The sequence below is a fragment of the Glycine soja genome, chromosome 17 (assembly GCF_004193775.1).
Source record: "Glycine soja cultivar W05 chromosome 17, ASM419377v2, whole genome shotgun sequence".
NCBI lineage: Eukaryota > Viridiplantae > Streptophyta > Magnoliopsida > Fabales > Fabaceae > Glycine > Glycine soja.
The window spans coordinates 734,805-754,816 of NC_041018.1; the positions used below are offsets into that span (position 1 = coordinate 734,805).

A 20,012-nucleotide genomic window follows, 5' to 3' on the forward strand; every position below is an offset into this window, starting at 1 on the left:
GGCCCCGTCCCCACCTTTTATTTTATATTCTAAAAGTGCCAGTTGAATCATCACTATATGGAATCCTTTTGGAGCTTTACAAGATAATTGATAATGTTAACAACTTTTAAATTCGTTCGAAAATGCTTAGTATTAGTAGTAAAGGACTAAGAGGAAGCAATCTTACGTTTCCTGTATCAACTAATAATAACAAAGTTCTAAATTGACACGTTGAGTTCAAAAAGACTCGTAGACAGAATTGTTTGGTAGATAACACGCCGGTTATATTATGTTCGAAGTCGCATAATGTTAATTTCGTCCAACAAATTCATCATATTACGTACATGCTATTTGCGAATTGCTTTATCATTATCTATCAATTGAATTATTTCATGTACAATGATAATAGGTTGAATGTTTAAAATACTCTTAAAAAACTCTCATTTTTCTACTTGAACTATAACTTTTTAACTCCGGCCAAGCATCAACATTCAACAGATTTAGAAATTTTAAGCAATAGGAGTAATATTTTTTATTTTACATGATAAAAAGCAACATAATTGGGATGGAGTTAGAATGCGTTTGATAAAACTTAAAAGAAATGAAAATTTATTTGAAATTTGAAAAGTTAGTTGGTAATTATAAATGGTTAGCTGAAAGTTGAGTAGACATCATATTTTCAGTAAATTAATTAGTGTAATGGTTAAAATATTTTGAAGTGTAGTATCAAAAACAATGTAAATAGTGTAAAGGTTAAAATAAATAGTATAATATAAATATAAAAAATAAAATAACCCTATCATCTATTATTATTAATATGTTGAAGTATAATACTAAAAATAACAAATAGTATAATGATTAGAATAAACAAGATAATATAAAACATATATACAAACATATTTGGGAATATGTAAATTACATTATAATTAAAATTTTATAAAAAAACATATTCAAATATATAAATCTAGAATAATACTTTAATTAGTGATATAAAATTATTTTCAATTATTGATATTTAAAAAAAAAGATAAATTGAGACACATGGGTGATTAAAAAGATCAATTATATAAATATACAGTAATACGCAATCACCCTGGAGTCAACGAATCTTGTTGCTGCGTATTGGAAAGGTTAATTTTTATTTCAATTCAACTGAACATATTCCTACTTATTTTACGCTTACTTGTTCGAATTGAGACTTGATAGAGTGTAAGAGGAAAAAAAAACAGAGAATTTAAAGAAAATCAATTTGTTTATTTTTCATTTTTTATTTTTCTTTCATTCATAAAAAGGAAATTTTATGTTCCAAATTTATTTTCTTTTTTAATTGAAATGCATGTATATTATTCTGATTTTGAATTTTGAATTTCGAATTTCCGTACATGTTGCATAGTCATACTCAACTGCAAATATATTCTCTTCTAAATTAACACTTGCGTTTATTTAACAGTTTAGTTGTTTTTTTTCTGAATTATTTAACAGTGTACTTATTCTGAGACTTCTGAGTCTCGGCAACGAGTGTTTTTAGAATATTGGTAAAAGAAATTAAATAAATGTTTTAATTAAAAGTTAAGATAAAAATATTTTAGTAATTTTTTTATTCTAATTACTTAATTGAGAACGTAAGAAGATTCATCAATATTTTTCTTATTCTTTATATTGAAAATCAACTTATGTTCCCCTAGGCCAAACGGCGAGAGATGTATCGGATCCTCCGGAAGAGGGAGATGATGTAACAGACATTCTGAGATTCAATCCCTAAAAACTTGGGGGGCCAAGCGCCTTAATTGGCAACCTTATGACCTTAGTCGGATATCTATTGGAACAAACACTAAACATGAGTTTGGTTGATTAGAACTCGTTTGACCAATAACGAATGGCTACATATGGGTAAAAATTATTAATAATTAGAAAAGTCATTTATATCTACATCAACGTCTCAAATTATATTTTTATTTGTCTTGAAAATTTAGATTAATTTAAAATTTAAAAATATTTTTTAATATATCAATTCAAACCTATTTATGTACCATTTTTTAATTTTGGATCACTTTAGTTAGTTCTAAAATACATTGATTTTTTTTAAGTTAATAAATCAGTCATGATATTATTTCTTGATTGAACCAAACAAATCAACCGACTTATAACAATTTTTGGAATAAGGTTTTTTTGGGTTAAGGAAGACCTAGTCTAGAAAAATTTAAGTATAAGTGTAAATATGACCAATTTTTGAAATAAGGTTTTTTTGGATTAAGGAAGACCTACTCTAAAAAAATTTAAGTATAAGTGTAAATATAACTGGTCTATGAGTCAAGTGTTTGGTTATATACATTTAATCTCATTTGACTGGGTAGTATTAATTAAGGGTGATTTTTCTTAATTGATGTAACAACTATCTCAAATGTATTATGGGTATAATCATTTAAAAGTTATATAACATACATTCAAACATTTATCCGAGACTTCGTTGGTATATATGGAAAACTCAAATCTCAAATGATTTATGACTAATTGAATTTACACAATTCCTCAATTTTAAGTATGTAGCACAACGAAATTTATAATATTCTAATGAATTAGTCATCGAATGACTAATAAGATAAATAATTTCTTAGTCTCAAACGCATTAACTTAAAGAGACTTAAAATCAAGAGTAAAGGCCTCTATCGATTTAAGTATTAGGGTACAAGAACTTCATTATTTAATAATAATGTTAAAAATATTTATATCATTAATACATGCAATATGTACTGATTAACGAATATACTATTACTAAGCGACGCCAATTTATACCTCTACAAGTAAAATTTATTCTTGCATTGTTTATATATAGTCTATTAAAAAAAAAGTTATGATAAATTTCATTGAAATTCTGAGTTTTTGTCATACATGCATTACATTTCTATATTCATTTATATTAAAATCAATGTTATTCAGTTTAAATTTGTTTAAAAATGATTTAGTTATATGATTTTTTTTATAAAAACAGTTTTAATCTATCACTTAAATCAAGAAAAAATATTTTAAAATACTAGTACAATGCAAGAGTCTTACACCGATAGATCCTCCACTATTATAACAGGGCAAGGCGAAAACCCTAATGAAAGTATGTACTTGGGGGTAGTTGTAGCCGATGATAACAACACAGAGAAAGAGAGAGTGTGTAAAAAGGCGTTTGAAATGAAAACCCCACAAATGTCGAAGCATAGACACTAGACAGGGACAGATGAGAGGCGAGGGACCCAACACTGCACAAATCAGAAGCGTCGAATCTCGCCTACGGCAGAGTCGCAGCATGTACCCGCGTCGCACTCGAACCCTACCCATAAAAAAAAAAATGTACGAACACACAGCATTTTCAATCTCTCTCTCTCTTAATAGAGAATCAGAATAATAATAAAAGCTCATCAACCCTTTTTTTCTTCTCTTCGTTTTCTCCTTAACCATGAAGAAGCTCTACCGTAAAGGAACCGTCCACCCCTCTCCCTCTCCGTCGCCGCCAACCATCTCCGACCACCTATCCTTCCTCCCCGCCGCCATCCTCACCCTCACTCTTTCCCTCTCCCCGAAGGACCAAGAAGTCCTCGCATACCTCATCTCATGCTCCTCTTCCTCATCCTCCACCACCAACTTTTCCGGCAACCATCGCCGGAACCCTAAGGTTGTCGTGGACGGCGATCACCCTCCTGTCTTCAACTGCAGCTGCTTCCGCTGCTACATGAGCTACTGGGTCCGCTGGAACTCCTCTCCCAACCACCAACTCATACACGAAATCATCGACACCTTCGAAGACTCTCTGGCTCACACCACAAAACCTTCTAGAAAGGATAAGAGAAACAAGAGGGGCTCCAAAACCAAGCCTTCCGAGTTGACTCGCTCCGAGTTTCCCTCTTCGCCGCCGGAATCGGTGCCGGAGAGTAGCAGTAGCAGCGCCGGCGCCGGTGAGGTTGAGGCTGGTCAGGGCGGTGATGGTGGCGGCGATGAGGAGAAAGGGTCGGTGAGAAGGTTTGTTAGTTTCATTGGAGAAAGGATTTGGGGCGCTTGGGCTCAGTGAATGAATTTTCAAGGGGAAAGGTGGGTTTAACTTCACCCTTTCTTTCTCTCTTTTGGTTCTTCTTTTTTTATTTATTTATAAACTTTTTTTTTCTTTTTGTACATTAATCACTTCTCTGCAATGTATAAAAGGAAAATGGCAGTTTCGTTTTTTGCGTTTCATTAAGTTGTCGATCTTATGGTATAGTTTCAATTAAATCATGGGGCATTAATTAACTGCCTTTTTTTAGGTTTTAATCTTCAGTCATCAACTTATAGCTAAATGTTCTCTTATCGCATTGTTTGAGAAGGGAAAAAGAAATCAGACTGTTTTTTTAATTGCCTGATGGATTTCGTAGGATGTAGAACTTGGCTGTTGCTACCTTTTTCGAGCTCCTCCTGTCCTGTTCTTTCGAAACGATATATATTAGTTTGCAGGGTTAACCGATTAGGTTTTTGCAAATTCTGTAACTTTCTACCCATATACTACTTGATGTTGTCTGTTGAATGACTTCATATAATTTTTTCAAAGGAGGATGCATAGGTCTTGATTTTTCTTTTGACTGGGCATGCAGAAACATAACTAAAGCAACACACAAAAGATGTCTGGGAAATTTAAGCTATTATTACTGTCTTTTTTTTTTCAAGTAATGGTGGGCCTGATCGTATATGATTTATTTTTCTTATGAAAAGGATTATTAGCATTTCCCTTGTCACGCAGATTTTGTTAATGAAAGTTATAGAACATTTAGAAAGGGACATAACTACAAATCTTTTATTACAAAAAATATTACATGCCAACGGGAAACGTTGTTGCCATTTGCAAAGTGATGATGCCAATGAAATGATTTACCTAGTAGGAGTTCTAGAAGAGGTAAAAGAAAACTCAAATTATATAAAGGCTTAATCATTTTTAGCCCATCGAATTAAGAGGTCTATTGTTTTTGTCCTCAAATAAAAATTGAATGAGGCAAGTGAATGATATGATGATTATGATTATCTTAATTCTCAAAGTGTGTTTGGTTTTTTTTTTAATATATATATATATACTACAGAGTAGTAGAAATTGAATTGATGAATTATTTTAGTATGACATAAAATAATGATGGTAAATTTTGAGACGAGGCTGAATCCTTGTGGAAATGAGAAGGGCCTGAGAGGAGATTTAAAAGGAGCGCGCTTGTGTTGTGTTGAGTGGTGTGGCATCAAAATAATTGGGCGGTGGGGGCGATTTTGTCAACGTTGCAGTGCCGCTGTTCATTGGTCCGAATTCTTTTACCAAAACTGCCCCGTGGCTGTTGCATTTATTCGTCGACGATACGAGGCTACTATCGGAAAAACGAAGAAAAATGAATAATTATGCGAAACAGGGTAGGTGTCGCGAAGAACGAGGTCGGCGAAAGCAAAGCTCTCTGCTTGTTTCTAATGCCACTCCACTACAGTCCAAATGTATTCTTCCTTGTTCTCCAAGGCCAAAAGCCATTTATGCACTCTAGCCTCTCAAACCAAACATCAATCTATGCATATTATTTGTTTTTAAATTCAGGAATATTAATACTCTTTTCATCCTAAACTATTACAAGTATTACTCCCGCCTTTTCAATATAAATAACATTTTTATTTTTATTTTTTTAGTCTCATATATAAATAAATTTTAATTACTTAAGGATTTTTTTCTTGAATTAAAAAAATAAAATAAATTATTTATTGAAATAACCGTCACTTTTTTTATTTATAAATACAGCACATTACTGGTGATCAATGATAGTGATTGAAAATTGATATTTCAATACAGAGAGATTATTAAATTTAATGTAGTTTGTTTCAAGTACATTTAGAATAGAAATTATGATATTTCATTCAAATCTAAAAAATTAGAGTTTAATTGACCTTTATTATCATCATAAAAGTTTTTATACTATCATCATAAAAGTCCTATAATATTTTTAACAAGCTTTTTTTATTTTAATATAATTATTATAATAAGTAGTAACATTTATATATAATTAAATAATTATATAATTCTATTATTTAAACATAATTTTTTTATGTAAAGTAATTTTTGAAAAGTTTAATGAAAAATATTATTTTAAGTCATATCTTCAAAATAATTATAATAAATTTTAAGAATGTTGTTATAATACTTATAGAAGCAGTGAATTTTTTATGTGATCTGAAATTTTGAATGATATGCCTGTTTTATAATAATATTCTTTCTTTCATCGTTTAATTAAGAGCTTTAAGCTAAATTTTTTATTTCTATATTTATGTACACTAACGGTTGTCTGTTTGTTATGATTTTAGTGAATGAATTTGTTTTGAAAAGATTATATACAACTCATGTCGCAGCAAAGTTTGTTTATTATTGTATGTAACATTTTGATGAGGGCATTCTTCATGTCTTCGATGTGTAATAAAGAAATACTTTCGTCATATTTAGCGCAACAAATAATAGTACAAGTTGAATAAGATATACATGAGTTAGTTGTAAATTTTCTTATACATAATGTCTTTGATTGTTTATTATTGTGTGTCTTATTTAGTGCAACAAATAAAAGTAGTAAGTTGAATATGATGCATGAAAAGGACCCGCCTTTAATTGGAAATTTAATATTGATCAGCAAATTTCATTAGAGAATAGTTAATTTTACAAAATTATTATTCTATTTTATTTAGTTATTGTAGATTTTTTATTTGTGTAAAATAGTTTAGACAATTATAATAAGACAAAAAGAATAATTAGTTCACACAATTCATGTTTTGTATTCATCCAATAAATAATTACTCCGTTCGTTTATATGTATAAGATTCGATTATCTAATGAATCAAAATCTAAAAAATAATTAATTTAATTGGTAGTAATAAATTTATTTTAAATTAATAATTTTTTCAAAAGTATCCATGTAATTAATATCTCTTTCTCTTTTAATTATTTATCAATACATTTTATCTTTTTTAAAAATTAAAAATATTTCTAATTTAAAGATAATTAATACAAAAAATATTATAAATTAAATCTTATAAAAAAAACATTATTTCGAATTTAAATAAATAGGAACGGAAGGGGTAATTGAACTCTCTAAACGGCCTTCCTTCTCTTTCGTCGAGGCCTCTCCGCTCTACTGTCTCTTACATAATGTTTTTCCATCATCCCACTTTGGATGTCTTTAATTTCTACCCAAAAAGCCTTGTCTTTTCCCATCAAACCATTAATTAAACCTTTTATGGTTTTATTACCACCTTTTCATTTAAGTGGATGATTTGCTTGTCGACACACTTATAACATAACAACTAAGATATTTGATTGTTTGTGTTTCACTCATGTTCCACAAAGCAAGCGAGACAAGCTAAATAAAAGAGCATTAGTAGGAATTTTTATAGGCTACAACACAATTAGCAAAACCTATAAAATTTTCCAACCCCAAACTGAAAAAGTAGTTGTTAACAGGGATGTTCACTTTGTGGAAGATGAATAATGGAATTGGAATAATCCAAGGATGATAAATCAAGCTTCTAAGCATATGAACTTAAACTTTCCTGCACCAAGTTCAAAAATTTGGCAAAATGAGCTAGTTGATGATGTTTCGGTATGATGTATTAGACTTCTCTCTGATATTTATTACAGGTGCAATATTGTTGTATGTGAACCCGCAGACTATGAAGAAGCCAAGAAAAATCAAATTTGGGTTGTTGCAATGAGGGAGGAGTTCTCAATGATAGAGAAAAATAAAACTTGTCATCTTGTACAAAGACCTCAAGACAGGAAAGTGATTAGAGTCAAATGGGTATATAGAACTAAGCTTAATGCCGATGGCTCTATTAATAGACAAAAGGAAAGACTCGTGGTGAAGGGCTATGCTCAAGTTTTTGGAGTAGATTACTCATAAACATTTGCATTGGTTGCTCGATTGGACACCATTAGGTTATTGCTTGCTATTGCTGCGCAAAAGAATTGGAAAGTTTATCAACTCATGTTGAATTAGCCTTTTTAAATGGTTTCTTACAAGAAGAAATCTACGTTGAGCAACCTGAAGGCTTTGTGAAGGAAGGAGAAGACGATAAGGTTTATTTCCTCAAGAAGGCTCTTTATGGGTTGAAACAAGCTCCAAGATCCTGGTACAACAAAATTGATGAATATTTGTTGAACTTGGGATTTGCCAAAAGTTTAGTTGAAGTGACATTGTACATTAAGAGTGAAGGAGCTGACATTCTTATCATCTCACTCTATGTTGATGATCTCTTTGTAACGGGAAGCAACACAAGTCTCGTGGAAAAACTTAAGAAAGAAATGATGGAGGAGTTTGAGATGACAAACCTTGGTTTAATGACCTTCTTTCTTGGCCAAGGAGATTTTAAAGAAGTTTAAACTTGAAGAATGCAAAGAAATGAACACTCCAATAAATCAAAAGGAAAAACTTTGAAAGGAAGATGGAACCGAGAAGATAGATCAAGCATATTTCGGAAGCATGATTGGGTGTTTGGTGTACCTTACAACAACTCAACCTGATATTTTAAATGTTGTAAGCATTTTGTCTCGGTTTATGAATTGTGCAAGTGAAATGCATTTCAAGGCTGCAAAAAGGGTGATAAGATATGTCAAAGGCACTAGCAATTTTGGCATCAAGTTTAAGAGAATTGAAGAGTTCAAGTTAACGAGTTTCTCAAATAGTGATTGGGGTGGCTCAATTGATGATATGAAAAGTACTTCAGGGTATTGTTTTAGCTTTGGATCAAGTACTTTCTTATGAAGCTCGAAAAAACAAGATACGGTTGCTCAGTCTACAATAGATGTTGGATTTGTTGCTACTACCGCTGTTTTTAACCAAGTTTTGTGGCTTAAAAAAATCTTAATTGATCTTAACATGGATGAAAAGGAAAATACAAAGATTTTTGTTGCACAATGAAGCTGCTATAGCTATTTCCCATAATTATGTTTTTCATGGGAAAACTAAACATTTTAATATCAAGTTGTTCTTTGTAAGGGAAGCGCAGAGAGATGGAGTTGTTGTTCTTGTTTATTGCAAAACAGAAAACCAGGTTACAAACTTATTCACTAAGCAACTACCAATTAATAAGTTCGAGTTTCTAAGAAATAAGTGAGAACTTTACCGATCCTAAAACAAGGAGGAATGTTAAGAAAATTATTTTAAGGATTACACGCAACATCCTTGCCTTTTATTGTTTCAGTTGTTGAATAAGACTTTCAATCAAAGTAGTGATTACTAAACTCTAAGAAAATAACTCCTAAACTTTAGAAAAAAAATATTTTTGTTTTATCTTAATTAGCTTTTTCTGTTTTTCCTACCAGCATTATAAATATATTATATTGGTAGCTAAATAAATTATAACTTTTACTATTTGTTTCTCTCCAAAATATTTACATATTATTCTCTCTATTTTTTAACATTCTCTTTATTCTTTAAAAACCAATATAAACACATTTGTGCTGAGAATGAGTCAAACGTCAAAGTTAGACAAAACTCATCCAGTTTTGTATCCTAAATTTTGGTCAAGTAATCCTTGACTTTGTTTTCAAATTATCATATGCCCACTTTAATTTGTTTGTGATAAATTTTCAAACCTCTAGTCTCTATTTTCTTAAAAGGAGAAAAATGATACTAGAACCAACGTGTGTGCTTATATTTACATTAAAAAAAGTTAATATTTATACGCATCCGCACAGTACTAGTAATAAAATCTTATACTCATCTGCATGATTTTTTTTCTAACCGGTCACTTCACTGTAATAAAATCTTATAATACTCATTTACTATCTTATTTATGATTTTAAATCTCACAATCTTGTAGCAAAAGCAACATGTATCAATTTCACCGATGCGGTCTAAAAGTGTTACAGCTAGTCGCATCCTATCATATGCATATGCAGTCAATTAATATTCTCCTTTTAAAACATGGGCCATATTAGTTTCCGCATTGATATAGGATGAATTATAACTTCCTAAGAGACAATAGCCACTGACAAAAAACAAGAGTGAACATAGCCAAAAGTTGCCTTGAATAGTGGATAACAAGGAGGATGTTTAAGCAGATAAGTCTACCCGCTAATGTAAATCTCAACAACCAAATGCTCCATAAAGAATTGAATTTATTCATTTTCATTTTCATATTTGCTACTGCTAACTAAGGCTACCTTTCCAGATATTGGATACTTTTAATATTCTGCGCTACAGATTTTTCTAGATTCATGTGCCCCACTACCCAACAAACAACATTTTTTTCTCTTTATGTATACAGGATAAGAAGCACGGCCTCAAAGAAAGTGCACAGAAGGGTAATAGAAAAGCAAAAGCAAGGCGTGCATCTAGTGTAACATGCCACACTTGTGTGAGTGATACAACTCTACTTAAATATGAAATTATAATTATTAATATGTTTGGATTAGATTCAATTTTCCAATCGATTCCAAAATTATGTTAAAGATCAAAGCAAACAAATAGTTATTTCTATGCTTTTTTAATTTTCACAATAATTTTGGAGGCCAAAATCAATTATGGTAACTATCCAAACACACTACATAAATAATTGGTACAAAACTTATGACACCATGCGCATCTTGATTTCTTAACACAAAAACAGCTAGTGGACTGACCTACATTCTACAATTATTGTGTGACACTTTCACTGTTTATTTATTTTATGCATTTGAAGTTGGACTTCGAGTCTTAGCCAATTCCTTCAATAACTATTAAAGTGAAAGTTTAATTATTCATGAGTGGCTATCACAACAGAAATTTACTAATTTGGCCAGCTGACAGTTCCAGTTCAGTGCAATTGTTTTTATAGTTAGCTTGCTGGGTGTTTAATTAAGGTGGAAATTAACTTCTAAGACAAGAAGAGGGATAAAATATCGAGGAGGGTTCCAACAATAGTGTAGTTGTAAGAGTAAGACTAATGTCAGCGTTTTTGGTGGTTGGAATGTAACAGTTGCCAATGTATTAATGAAGTAGTACTCTTTGCTTTGCTCTCATGTTGTTTGGTGGATGGATGCTGTTGCTGAGTTTGGTTAATTAGCATCTGGTAGTTGGAGGTTGGTGTGCTTCAGATTACGATTCACTGCTATAGCAAATTATATAATCTCACATTTTTTGCATGCACAAAATAGCGCATAGTCGAAGCAATTAATTCCACTGTATAATTCTGTAGTTTGTACTAGACTAAGATAAGACTAGGTGTATGTTTGCAAATTAAGAGTTGCTCAGATCACATTCGTCCTTAATGAAATAACTCATCCCTTTGACACAACTGAAAAAAGGTACAGTTACATAATACAGTTGAAAGAACATGAAGCATTTATATATATACATATATATATATTTAAGTTATATGATATGAGCTTCAATATGGATTGGAAGGAAGACAACAGCAATATACCTTATAGGGAATCAAGCTTGTACAGGTATGGAAGAGCTCATAGGGACGCAACCTTTTAAGCGTTCGATAATGACGTTTTTGCTGACTAGGCCTGAATGATGGGTCAGAGGTAGACCCTCCTTCACACACTCATCGTACTTCTCCAGAGTACACACAATGTCACTGAAATCTGGCCTCTTTGAAGGGTTTGCTGACCAACAACGTTTTATCAGATGGGCAAGTGCTGGCTGGCAACTAGCAGGTAGTGGAGGCCTTTCATTCTGTTCGAAATCAGTGCTTATTATTAAGAGTTTAAAGGTGATATATTAACATTATTAGTCAATTACAAATCACCATTAATATAATTTTTAAAATAATTTTATAAAAATTAATAATTTATTATAAATTATGATTTGTGATTAAATAACATTAGTGTATAATTTTTTTTCTCTATTATTAAATAAAACAACACAAAAATAGTATATGCATTTGTTGTGTAGAAGATAAATTTATTATTTTTTATAATATTTATTTTAAAATTCATACTAATAATATTTTTTTATAAGTTAACGATCTAAAATTCTTTATACTTGCAACATATAAAAAATAAACTCATAATCCCTTATGCTTACTTAAGTAGGGATGTCCATAATGAAAAGAAAGGAGGAAATCCAATTGCAATATATTTGTCACATTTATGCACCATATTGGAACAAATGTTTACTGATGTATTTTCAACATATTATTATTGGGCCATTTAGGGAGTGTTTGTTGGGACTAACGAGAGAACACATTCAAGGGCCATCAATCCATACTATTCATTATGGGAACCAAGTCAAGACCCATTTTGGTCTGTGGACCCCCTCCCAGAAAAAGTCTAGACCCATGGACTTGCTATTATACATTTTGCATACAATTTCATCTTCCGACAAAACTAATCAAAATTCAAAAGGAATTCTTGACCAAAAAATGATAAAGAATTTCAAACGGAAGATAGTACCATTATTCCTCACGTGGAGTTAGCCTACAGTGGTCAAATAATTCCAAACTTCCATGCCAAGAATGTTACCTTGCTTGCAACAGTGACTAGGCCGGATACTACGTCATTAATTAGAAAACATTTTATATGCCTCTCATAATTTCGGGGGAAAGGGAGGGAGGGTTTAAATGTGACATGATGAAAGTAATCACTTCAAGTGGTTTTTTTTAGTTGAAATGAATGACCAAAATAAACAAGAATAACAGCTTCGTATGGTTATTTGTTCCACCATAGGAATCACACTTATCAGCTGCTCCTTAATTGCTTATTTCCCCCATACAGTGGTAAGTAGCCTACTTAATTCTACAGAAAGTTTCGGTTTTACATGAAAACGCAATGACCAAGTAAACCTTGATAATGGTACTCAAATGATCTTGACAAAACTATTAGTGTAGCAGTTACATTTTGCTTGTCATCTTACGTTTCTGTTTTATAGTTACAGTAACATGTTACGTACAAAAAAATTTATATGAGCAAATCAACAACATTTTGGACGGGCTTTAAAAGAAGAAAAATATCTGAAATCCATAACACCCGAAGTCTGAATAAAGGGCATTTATTGCTCTGAAACTCACAGAGCAAATTGAATTGCAAGTCAGTCGCCTATACTATTAACATTAAGATTATTAAGTAAAATACTAAAGATTTTAGATCTCTTAACTAACAGGTATAATCTGTTAGCTCAGTATGCGATTCAAGAGTCTTCACATTGTTTAAAAAAATGGGATGCCTCTTTATGGCCAGTGTTAATTATATACCCGAATAGTAGTTTTATCTATCAAGAGGCAAGATGACATATAGATATATATTTAGCTTAGTGATGCAGTATTATAATCAATTAAACATTCATGAAAATAAAAATAGTTATAGGAATCTGAGATCTGACCTTCTCAGCAACAGCAAAAGCAGCCTGCACAGGGGTCATTCCTTGGAAGGGAAGAAGAGCGGTAGTGAGTTCCCAAAGCACAATTCCAAAACTGTAAACATCAACTTTACGAGTGTAAGATTTCTCCTTAATCATCTCCGGTGCCATCCAACGATATGTTCCCATGTTTCCCTTGGTCTCCCGACACCGCGTTTCAAGACACGATGTTCCAAAATCTGCCACCTTAACCCTCATCTCATCATTGAGAAGCAAGTTATTTGACTTCAAATCTCTGTGAATCACACCTTGCGAGTGAAGGTACTCCATACCCCTAGATATGTCAAGAGCTAACCTTAATATAGTTTCTGTTGAAAGAGAGTATGGCTCTTTCTTGTTCAGATACATCCTCAGTGTTCCTTGTGACATGTATTCTGTTATGATACAGTACACCGGCGGTTTCTTACATGCTGCAATAAACTGTAAATTAACAGTCATTTAAACATCACACCTTATATTAGTCACCCTCTCATATTATATGAATAATTACACACTCCCCTGCATTTGCAGTTCAACATAATAAATGCGATTGACTACTATAACCACACACATAAATATAAATCATACTATATATACATGTTGCATCCCGTAAAAATACACGACAAAAGTCAAAAGGAAAGAAATAATTTTTTAGAGCAAGTTCATCTCTTTTCTTTTTTCCTTTTTTCCCACTAAAGTGGTAATTAAGTGGCAGTGGCCTGTGGGTATTTATTTATATAAAAATCAAAAACTTTAAAACCATAATTACAGCAAACAATTTTAGGTGAACTTAGGGTATCTCGGCCGGGTGTAGAGACTAATCTGTTATGATACGGAGATTCATTCATTTAAGGATTGATCTTTCTCTCAACACCATACACCTAACTAAGGGATATGATTATCTCACAAGTCCCTTGAATATGTGGTCAGGGTCCATGGTCAGTTATGTTTGTAGTAGAATTTTGAAGTCAAAGCAGTTCAAACAGTGGTTTGCTTCAATTCCAAAACTGACAGAAACAAAAAGCCATAAAGCAAAACAAACAAAAACCATGGGGACAAGAAGGTACGTGTATACAGACTCACAGTTGAGTTGTGTAGGGTGTAAGAGCTTAATTACCTGCACTATGTTGGGATGAAAGAGACGTGAAAGTAAAGCCACTTCAGACTTGAATTGCTGTTCGAGCAAGCCTCTCCTCTCCTCGTCCTGCGTGGGAATTCTCACCATTTTGACAGCAACGGCTCTCTGCTTGTAAATTCCACGGTAAATCCTACTGTGAGCACCAGAAGCAAACTTGTTACCTATGAAAAGTTGAGAAAGATCAGCAGTCCATTCTTCTTGATCCTCCTTTGAAGCTTCCCATGTCTCCACATTCTCAGAGTCCAATATCATGGACCATGATTCCAAGCTATCAAACCTTCTTCTCTCCATGTTCTCCAAGTCAGAATCCAACCTTGTCTTGGAAGATGAAGAAGGTTCTGGCAGAGCCTTACTCTTGAACCTCCTCAAACGAAGCGCATGGAAACATGAGCCTCCCATTGAACCTCTAACAAAGTGCATGCCACTCAAAGACTCAAACAATTAATGATATATATGCAGTGACTGTCAAAAGGAGATTTTCTTCTGAACGTGTGAACGGATTTCAGGAAGTGCATAAACGGATTCCGAAACATAGGCTCCAACAAAAAATGAAGAAGAAGAATATGTGTCAATATGATTCATCTACGATAGAATTCAGAAAAGACCCTTTTGGCTTGTATGGGAAGAAAAGAAAGATGTGTTCATGTCAAGCAATTGTCACACTTGGTTTATCAATTCAAAGCTGAGAAGGGTGAAATTTTTTTAAAACACTTAGAAGTTATTGGAACTAATTGCAGGGAACGTTCATGAAGATGAAAATTGTAAAAGAGAAGAGAAGGAGTAGTTTTCACGGTTTGTTTCTCCAAATAGGACGGGTCAGGAGGATTAGGTCGTGTAGCATCATAAAGATGAATTCAAAGGGTGAAGCCTCAAGTGTGTCTCGTGAGTGCTTGGTTCAAAAGTAGAGAGAGAGAGAGAGAGAGAGAGAGAGAGAGAGACTTTTTGCTCGATGTAATATTGAGCTAGCTTGCTTCTGTTTTTTTTTTGGGGGGTTTCTTTTCTTGCATGCATCATCACATCATCAATGTTTAAGTGGCCACAATGCAAAGCATGGTAGATTTGAGCTTTGCGTTTTGCTCATCCAACAATTTTGCACTTTTCATTCTTCTCATGGTTTGGGATATGTCCCATATCCCATCCTTTAACTGTAGTAGCACCACATCGTTGGCACCAAAAAAAGTCCTAGAATACATGTACATGTGCCACGTAACGTAACCAAAAGATAAAGATTAAAGCGCACACAAGTGCCAAGTCAAAGACCGTTTGATCCAAATGCAAGTGAAGTGATGATGATTAAACTGTTAATTTATCTTTCCAATTGACGAGGTACTGAAAGGTACAGAAAGTGTAGTACCTTAATTAACGGATTTGGATTAACTATATTTATGGTATTGGCAGACATTTTTTGTGAGGACCCTTTATTCGATCTGCGATAAACAATAGAGTACTAAATAAAAAAGATAACAATATGATCTAGGCAACATTTTGTTCTTTAAGCATTTTAATTGTGGATCATCTAAGCTTGTATTCCAATCCAAGCATTGGATTGAAATTTTGCAAAGTAAGAGATTCTAAGCGTGGAATCAGACCTTTTAAAATAAATTGAAAGGTGTGGAATCTGATTAAGATTAATGTGTTGAGAAATAAATTACGGATGTGGAAAACAAAACGTATAAAGATGAAAGATTAAGGGAACATAATACTCGTACCAAACCCTCTGTTTCACCGTCCAATGCTTCATTCCAATTCCTCCACATGGCCCAAAATAGTTTGATTCCAATTTCCAATCAATCTATAGCGACGAGCATGCCGTCCGTTGATGAAGTTTGATTATTTTGTATTTTTCCTCCCCCAGATACAATTCAGTCATTCTGTTTCTTTTTATGAATATAAATTTACCGTTTTATACTTATATTTGCATATATAATTTTTGTAAAAGAAAATATTTTTTTGACATATATGATATAAGTTTGTTAATTTTCATAGTAATTATGTTAAAAGTTATACTTATTACAATTTTTACTTTGTTAATCATGTAAAACTTTTATGCTATCAATACATAGATATCAAAAGATTAATTTATACTTAATAATACTTTTAAAATATAATTTCATATAATAAATTTTATTCAAAAAGTATCTTTTCAATAGTATTTAAAAGTAGCTTATGCCTACAAAATGTGAATACAAAAATATAAACGAACAACAACAAAAGATATGAAGTTGAACATGATTCTCCAACAAAATTTCCATGTTAATTAAATCTTGATTAATCATATCTTTTTGGTGTCCCGGACTTTGAGATTTTTTCTGGTTTGTTTATCCGTGAAACTTGTTCCATGAATTATTGGATGACGCTATACTTAATTGAAAGGAAACGGTCATTGGAAGCCAAGAGAGAAAGAGAAAGCTAGATGCTCGTTATAATGGTGCACAAGGCGCAAACTGGAGACAATTATATCATATATCGATTAGATAATAATATATGTAGTATGTATTCAATAACCTTTTGGGTACATCATTAATTCATTAATATATAATAAAGTAAACATCTTACAAGATTGACATAACTAATGAATACCCCCGTTCATTTTTTTTAAAGTAAAACAGTAGAGAAACCTAATGCCAATGTGTCGACATATATTATCATGAGAAAGCCTGATAATCACTTGCCCTCCTTGCATAAAGCAAACTAAACGGATGGGATTAAAACTAAAAATGTCTGGAAGTTATTGTGAAGGTTTACATTTCTCTAATTCAGTGTTTGTTTACTCAGTCAGAGCAATCTGCATATTTAATGGGCTAATAAATGTACTTTATACGCAATTTATAAAACAAATGTAATAAAATAAAATAAAAAGAAATATTTTTTCAGTTATGACCTTTTAATTTAACATATTCTAAAATAAAAGAAATACATTTTAAAAGATAAACATATCAATAATTTAAAAATTAATTTATAATAAACATTTTATCATAATCTTAATAATTCATTTTTTAAGTAATAATTATAACCATACTATAATAATTTTTAAGTATCTTCTAACTCCCGACACTCTAAAAAAACTAAGTTTGTATTTGTTTTCCATAAATTACGTGTTTCAAAGCAGGTTGAACGTAATTTTTGGGAGAAATTTTTGTCGTTGAACGTAATTCAACACCAAATCAAACAGAGTCTAAATCTTGGAAAAATAAAAGAGTTACTGAAACCAAATTAGTACAACGCATTGCTCTTGCAGACAGCAATGAAGATTTCTCTTCAAAAGTTCCCTCGGCATTTCAAGTAGTAGTAGACAAATACCCGTGAGTTGCCACTTTCCACTTACCTGGAGCTAGGGAGGGCACTTTCGGATAAATGCACGTGTTTGATACTTTTTCTTTTTCCACCATGTAATTCCCTATTACTCTCTTATTGTGCATATCTTTGTGTGTTTTCCCCCTCTTAAAAAGTGATAACTTTTATTATTTCATTAGTAATGGCAAACATAGCCTAGTAATCTCATGCCAGTAACACATAATCCTCAATCATGTAATAATTTCAGACGAACAAGAGCTTCAAGAATGTGTGGGGCTGGCCCACAACAGAGAAGATTGATAGTGGAATCTACAACCTGGAAGGCGTTCCCCCAGCAACTACAATGGTCTCTCCTGTTATATAAGCAGCATCGTCAGATGCCAAAAAAGCTGCTGCAGCACCCATGTCTTCTGTTGTACCAAGCCTTCCAAGTAATGTCTTCTCTTCCAGTTCTTTCTTCTGCAGTGATCCAAATGACTAAATATGCAGCGAGGAATGGGACTCAAGGGAAGAGGAAAAAACCTATTTGGGTCAAAATTAAGACACTCACCACAGCATCGTTACTTGTAATGAATGAAGCAAAATTGGTTGGCACAAAACCAGGAGCAACACAGTTTACACGAGTGTTTGGGGCCATCTCAGCAGCCAGGGCCTACCCAATATACATCATAAATAATTAGCAAGTTTGAAAGAAAAAAAACATAGTATGAGTTTATAATCTTTTGAAGGAACAATTGCAAGCCAAGTACCAACTTTAGTAAGTCCAAGAAGGGCTGTTTTGGTCACTCCATACATAGCCAGAGAAGGTGGCGGGTTAAAACCTGCAATTGAGGAAATGATAACAACAGAAGAACCCTTCTGCAAGTGAGGCACTGCGTCCTGCATGAATCATAAAGTGGATAGCAAACCATATACTATCACAACATCAGCACATCATATTGAGATCGCAGAAAAGGAAAATGCTGAAACATATATCAGATTCTTTCTTTCTTCTCTTTGTTTTGGCCATTTCACAGAGTGAATTTACCTTCAGAAGAAGTATAGTGGCTTTGACATTTATCTCCCATAGCTTGTCAAGGACCGAGTCTTTTGTTTGCAAGATGGCATCAACAGAAGGATTTGCAGCAGCATTGGACACAACAACATCTATCTTTCCATACTTCTGTAACAAACCATAATATTCAATCAAATGGTTGGATCGCCAGTTTTCAATGTTATAGAAACTAATGTATTGAACAAAATCAAAAGTCTCGGTCTAGCCTCCTGATGAAGATAACAAACAATAATGGTTGTTAAAGAGATTCAGGGTGCCATGACTGTAATGTGTAATCGAATCATGTATTGAGCCTGTTTAAGTAAATTTTTCAATAAACACTTTTAGGAGAAGAAAATAAAAAAGAAAAATGAAATGAGTTTCTCCACAAGCTAAAATTAGCTTATGCAAGTTAATTTGTAGAAACTGTCATGTCAGTTTTTCTAAAAGATAATTTTTAACTTATGTATAAGCTAATTTTAGCTTCTGTAAACCTTATTTAGTGAAGTGCTGAGAAAGAAGTTTATCCAAACATGACTAGTGCCCGACTTCTAATTGGATTACACCATATCATCTATTCTAAAAAGAATTACTTAAAAGATTTATAATTGGCTTAGAGACTAAAAAATATTTAGATATCAAAATTAAAAAGGTTTGTATTGATAATAATGATTAATTTGAGAGTGAAAGTGACCTGGACAGTTTTGTCGATCAAATTCTTCCTTTGCTGAGCATTTGAAACATGGCAAACAACCCCCAACACTTGAATTCCTTTGGCCCTCAGTTGTTCCGCGGCCGCATCAACATTTTGCTGCGGTATGATATGAAGGGAAAACCTTAATTTTTGCAAGAAAGAAAGAAAGAAAAGAAAAGATAATAGGAATGATATGAACCTGTTTGCGAGAAGAGATGACGACAGATGCACCCTCGAGGCCAAGCCTCTCGGCTATTGCTAAGCCGATTCCCTGTGTGGAAGCAGTCACGATGGCTACCTTACCTTCAAATCTCTTCGGCGTTTCCATTTCGATGTTGCAATCACGATGGCTACGAGACTCGCCTACCAAATCACGCTCATCTACTTCTTACTATTTATTTATTTCCCCAATTCTTATACTAATCGCTCCTAGTATTTTAGAATATACACTCTTGTCGTCTTCCTCTTAGAAAAAATAATGTTTTGGATAATTATGCTTCTCAATTGTTTCAATTTCTTATTTAAACTTTT

The 20,012-nt window shown here is 32.6% G+C and overlaps 3 protein-coding genes across 3 annotated transcripts; 1 reads left to right on the top strand and 2 right to left on the bottom strand.

Moving 5' to 3' along the window:
• Positions 1–3,368: 3,368 nt before the first annotated feature.
• On the top strand, positions 3,369–4,260 carry LOC114392558. The gene has a single exon (XM_028353735.1). It carries the CDS (start codon positions 3,425–3,427, stop codon positions 4,031–4,033), a length of 609 nt encoding a protein of 202 aa, XP_028209536.1. The 5' UTR covers positions 3,369–3,424; the 3' UTR covers positions 4,034–4,260.
• A 6,548-nt stretch (positions 4,261–10,808) lies between these two features.
• On the bottom strand, positions 10,809–15,527 carry LOC114393227 (serine/threonine/tyrosine-protein kinase HT1-like). Its single transcript, XM_028354497.1, has 3 exons — positions 14,440–15,527; positions 13,308–13,763; positions 10,809–11,663 (listed from the first exon to the last, which is right to left on the bottom strand). Exons 1-3 carry the CDS (start codon positions 14,878–14,880, stop codon positions 11,415–11,417), a joined length of 1,146 nt encoding a protein of 381 aa, XP_028210298.1. The 5' UTR covers positions 14,881–15,527; the 3' UTR covers positions 10,809–11,414.
• A 2,066-nt stretch (positions 15,528–17,593) lies between these two features.
• LOC114394111 (tropinone reductase-like 3) lies at positions 17,594–19,894 on the bottom strand. Its single transcript, XM_028355685.1, has 6 exons — positions 19,681–19,894; positions 19,482–19,598; positions 18,782–18,916; positions 18,508–18,633; positions 18,305–18,406; positions 17,594–18,213 (listed from the first exon to the last, which is right to left on the bottom strand). The coding sequence occupies exons 1-6, from the start codon at positions 19,807–19,809 to the stop codon at positions 18,064–18,066; spliced, it is 759 nt and encodes a 252-aa protein (XP_028211486.1). The 5' UTR covers positions 19,810–19,894; the 3' UTR covers positions 17,594–18,063.
• Positions 19,895–20,012: the final 118 nt, after the last annotated feature.

Excerpts from the sequence above, each read along its gene's own strand:
- LOC114392558 (XM_028353735.1), top strand. The coding sequence starts at position 3,425 with ATGAAGAAGCTCTACCGTAAAGGAACCGTCCACCCCTCTCCCTCTCCG.
- LOC114393227 (XM_028354497.1), bottom strand. The coding sequence starts at position 14,880 with ATGCACTTTGTTAGAGGTTCAATGGGAGGCTCATGTTTCCATGCGCTT. Across the intron at positions 13,764-14,439 it reads TTCATCCCAACATAGTGCAG|TTTATTGCAGCATGTAAGAA; the intron begins GTAATTAAGCTC and ends GTTAATTTACAG. Across the intron at positions 11,664-13,307 it reads CTTTTGCTGTTGCTGAGAAG|AATGAAAGGCCTCCACTACC; the intron begins GTCAGATCTCAG and ends GATTTCGAACAG.
- LOC114394111 (XM_028355685.1), bottom strand. The coding sequence starts at position 19,809 with ATGGAAACGCCGAAGAGATTTGAAGGTAAGGTAGCCATCGTGACTGCT. Across the intron at positions 18,634-18,781 it reads CCACTATACTTCTTCTGAAG|GACGCAGTGCCTCACTTGCA; the intron begins GTAAATTCACTC and ends TGATTCATGCAG. Across the intron at positions 18,407-18,507 it reads CCCTTCTTGGACTTACTAAA|GCCCTGGCTGCTGAGATGGC; the intron begins GTTGGTACTTGG and ends TATATTGGGTAG.